General features: G+C 34.2%; 1 protein-coding gene across 1 annotated transcript in view; it reads right to left on the bottom strand.

The window, feature by feature from the left end:
- Positions 1 to 1,937: 1,937 nt before the first annotated feature.
- The window catches only part of LOC144979337 (uncharacterized), a 21,141-nt gene continuing 18,358 nt past the window's right edge, over positions 1,938 to 4,720 (bottom strand). Inside the window, exon 5 of the mRNA XM_078925972.1 lies at positions 1,938 to 2,343. Coding sequence (XP_078782098.1) covers positions 2,164 to 2,343 — 180 coding nt within the window. The 3' untranslated portion in view covers positions 1,938 to 2,163. The remainder of the gene's footprint in view (positions 2,344 to 4,720) is intronic.

Genomic DNA, 4,720 nt, shown 5'->3' with positions numbered 1-4,720 from the left:
AGGTTTTCGGAAAAAGACTTTCAACCACCGACCAGGTTACCTCTCTGCGAGTCATAGTGGAACAGTCTATAGAATGGAACTCTCCTCTTATTGTCAACTTTATGGATTACGGGGAGGCTTTCGACAGTATTGACAGAACAACATTGTGGAAAATTCTGGCACATTATGGACTCCCTCCCTGAGAAGTTAATTAACCTCATTAAGGACATTTATGAAGGATCAAGTTTCACGGTTGTACATGAAGATCAGGTTACTAAAATCTTTGAAATTAAGCCTGGTGTCAAGCAGGGATGCTTGCTCTCACCATTTCTGTTCATCCTTGCCATTGATTGCCTAATGAAGGGAACCTCCTAAGAGCGAAGAATTGGAATACAGAGGACCACTTGGACACAATTGGGTGATCTAGATTTTGCAGATGATCTGGCTCTTCTGTCCCACACCCAGGACCAGATGCAAGCAAAAAAACCCCAAAACACACAATTATAAAGTCTTGGGAATCAATTAAAAAATTTACCCTGCAAAGTCAAAGGTCTTAAGGATAGGTACGCGTCAAAGGGAGCAGATCGTAAAAGATCAGGAACTTGAAGATATATACACTTTCTGCTCTCTCTCTCTCTCTGGAGTATAATTGACAAGGATGGAGGCACAAAATCAGGGGTAAAAGCACGGATAGGAAAGGCATAGGCTGCATTCACATCTTTGAACAGAGTTTGGAGAATTAAAGATATCTCCCTTTGACTACAGCTAACACTTTTCAACTCAAATGTGAAGTCTGTCCTACTGTATGGATGTGAAACTTGGAATGCATCGCAGACATATATAAGGAGGATACATATTTTCGTAAACTGGTACATGCGTAAGCTACTCAGAATAAAATGGATGGATAGAATTAAGAGCGAATAAGTATGGAAAGGAACACAGCAGAAACCTGTGGGAGAGGAAATGGGAAGAAGACGACAGAGGTGGATTGGACATGCCCTAAGAAAGAATGACTCCACTATAAAAAAATAATAATGGACTAGAACCCTGTGGGCAAAAGATCAAGGGAAAGGCCACGGGGAACATGGAAAAGAATCAAAGAAGCTAATATATAGAGAAATGATGAGACATGGAACGGGATAAAAAGTTAGCTCAGGATAGAGAAGGATGGAATCTGTTTGTCTGTGGATTATACCCTAACCCAAGGTGAAAAAGGCAATGATGATGATGGTGATATTATAGAAACAGACGTAGATTTTAGTGAGGAAATAAAATACTTACACGCCCACACATATAACCGAATAAATCTCACAATCGTTTTGTTGTTTAATATAAGTGGCAGTGTAACTTTCTTATTTTCTTATTTCTTATTAATTTTATTATGAAGTTTATCCCCTAAAACAGCAATAAGAGCCAGAAAAATATTCCTGTTTTAAGAAGAAATTTTATTTCCTTATTTGTCATGAAGATCATCGAGTTCTGCAAACGTCCATTATATTAACTTCAATATATAGGGCAATTCTACGGATGGAGAAGCTGACTTGTCATGTAAAACGCCTGGTTGGTCGGGAGCATAAACAATATAACTTTTTAAAATTACAATTTAATCTCTACCATAAAGAACCAAAAATTACCACAGTATTACTGAAAAACAATAAATGCATGACATTGTTTTGGTTATGCTCTGTAGAAGCGTTACACAGTATTATTATAATGCAACATTTATAGTAGGCATCGTCGAGCGATTTATATATTATATCATTCTGTTTATAAAATCAAATATAATAAATAATCATTTTGAATCATTACAATAATTGACTGCAAAAGTGGCAACAGAGCAATAAATTTCATATTTTCTTTCTCGTAATGGCTGAGCTGTTATGTGCGTGACGAATTAATACCCCCCCCCCCCCCAACAAAAACTAAATAAAAAACAACAGAAGAAGAAAAATGACAACTAGGTTTCATATACTTCTTTTATTTAATATCCAATGCATCGTTGATTTAAACACATCAATATTTAATACCAACATTGAAGTGGTCTTCTAAAAGACATTCCTTTTTCTACCCCCTCCCCCCTCCCCAACAATAATAGGTTTTATACTATCTAGAAAATATGCCGGAAGCAAAATTTTCAAAATCAATTTTGATGTGTCACTAAAGTTGACAGTCTGCTAAACAAGCTCATGCAGTCTTTGCAGATCTACAATTGGTGATGTCTTGGTTTAAATCTTGAATATTGACGCCCTCCCCAACCACCACGTTGTGCAAATCAACTTGAGTACAATTAGCACTATTACAAAACCTTTCCCGAATTGGGACACAACCTTCTGAACGAACGACGTAAACACTTGTCTCGTCAGCCTGAGAAAGGAAAATAATATTATGTATGATAAGCGATGAATAATTTCAGTTTACAGACAAAATATTACATGAACAATCTTCACAAAACGGTATTATCTCGTAATGAAACGAATGCTCCAAATTAAAAATTTTGCTCAACCTTACCCTTTAAAAATACTTTTTCTAATCATTTTGACTTAAGATCGATTTTTTTCTTCATCTGATTAATATTATAAACATAACAAATTATTACATCACAACTGAACCGACAATTTTAGATATCATAATTTCTTTAAGTTGTTAGCATCGGGTAGACGTTTTGAAGGCATTAAAACTAAAACTAACAGATGCAACAAATATTTTATACCCACAGCAGTTCAAGTACTAAATGAAAAGAAGTAATGTATATAATATTTTATCTGTTATAAGACATTGCCTGATTATGGTATATTGATTTATTCTTTTTTGAAATGAAAGTTTGAATCGTTATTGTACCTGTCGCACTCTCTCTCTCTCTCTCTCTCTCTCTCTCTCTCTCTCTCTCTGTCTCTCTCACTCTCTCTCACACACACAACACAGACACACACACCTACACACACTCTCTGTCTCTTTATATATATATTTGTATACATATTTGACATCAGGATGATATGCCTTTTAGATAGGTTACACGAAGCCTATTTAATAAGTGTGAGTCTGTGAGTGTGTTTTGTGTGCGCACACGCGCGCGCGTGTGTGTGTGTGTATGTGTGTGTAAGTGTATGATTTGTTTCGCACTTTTTGTTTACGTATGACTGTTTGCGTATATTATGTATATGCTGTAACAAAATGCTAATGTACATTTAATTTACCTATATTAAAGATAAGGAGAGGTTGCCACGTCCTGTAGAACGAACTTAAGTCTCAATGGGATATTAGCTTTAGGCCACCATGAGTTATTATTTTTCAAACCTGTTGCTATGCTATCTTGTGTTGACAACGCCTCTCAGTCGTCATATGAATACTACTCACCATGGTTATATAGACCCATGGCAGGCCCCTAAACGTCACTTGCTATTCTTCGCACACTGCGGGGTTGATTTTGTGAGAAACGTTAGGGGCTGAAAATAGCAAGTCCGTAAACGGTTGGCCAAATCATTGCATAAAGATGGCAAATTTATGCAATATCAGTCTGATAAAAAAGATCAATAAAATCATAGTACAGAGAAGGCAATTCTGTTACTATATGTCACAATAAAGTATAACACAGAGAGGGCCAAAACTGTGTTATATTTGCGGTTCAGAATAAACTGAATATAACACAGGAGACCAAAACTGTGTTATAAAAACAATTAAGGCTTGTCGGTTCGGTGACGAATTAAAAAGCGACATAAGTCGTAATATCACATCTCCATAAAAGAGTGTGATAATAAAAATGTACCAGTTAACAATTGAGTCGGTCAAATCTCTATCCAGATCCAAAATGATAGTGCTAAGTCTTGTACTTAAAACAAATTTGAGAAGCACAGTTTTCTCAATATTTGTTGGTCCTTGATCGGTACAGAGTGAAGAAATATCCACACTATACATCTTCACGAAAAGTCAGATCAACACTGTTACAAGATCACAGAGGAGCAAACCCTAGACGACAACAAGACAAGATAATTTGTTTGTGTGTGTTGTAGTGTCTTTACGTGTTACTGGATAGGTAAGTTCTGGTTGTCAAACCTTTCATTTTAATTTTGACATTTTCTTAATTTTAAAAAATAAAGTTATAGTTTAATTTAATCATAACTCTTGTTTAATAATTTAAAGCTATACTTTTTGGGAACCATTTGTAAAATCATTAGTCCGATTGTGGTTGATAATATCTTTATATTTTAATGTCATAAAACCAGTAACAGAGGTACCAACTGGAATTTCAGAGGAATTCGCCACATCAGGAGGCCCTTAAAGCTTGTACAAAACTATGTTCAATAGACATATCAATCTATAATTTTTTAAAAGCATATCAGAGAGCATTGACAATCTACTATCGAACAACTCTACAAACAAACATAATGAAGCAACTCCATCAGACGCAAACGAACTACAAATAAGTCGCTGTGAATATATACTAATATAGGAGGAATAGGAAAACACACCCAGCTATAGTATATATATATATATATATATATATATATATATATATATATATATATATATATATATATTCTACTCTCATAAACAATTATTTAATGAACCAAATTAAAACACACCCAGGTATAGATATATATATATATATATATATATATATATATATATATATATATATATATATATATATACTACTACTACTACTACTACTACTACCATTATATATATATATATATATATATATATATATATATATATATAAAAATATATTCTACTGTCATAA

This window comes from Berghia stephanieae, chromosome 9, assembly GCF_034508935.2.
Source record: "Berghia stephanieae isolate SIO BIC M18660-M18661 chromosome 9, UCSD_Bste_1.3, whole genome shotgun sequence".
Classification (NCBI taxonomy): domain Eukaryota; kingdom Metazoa; phylum Mollusca; class Gastropoda; order Nudibranchia; family Aeolidiidae; genus Berghia; species Berghia stephanieae.
Note: the sequence above shows the minus strand (reverse complement) of the source record. Positions and strands in the feature narration are given on the sequence as shown.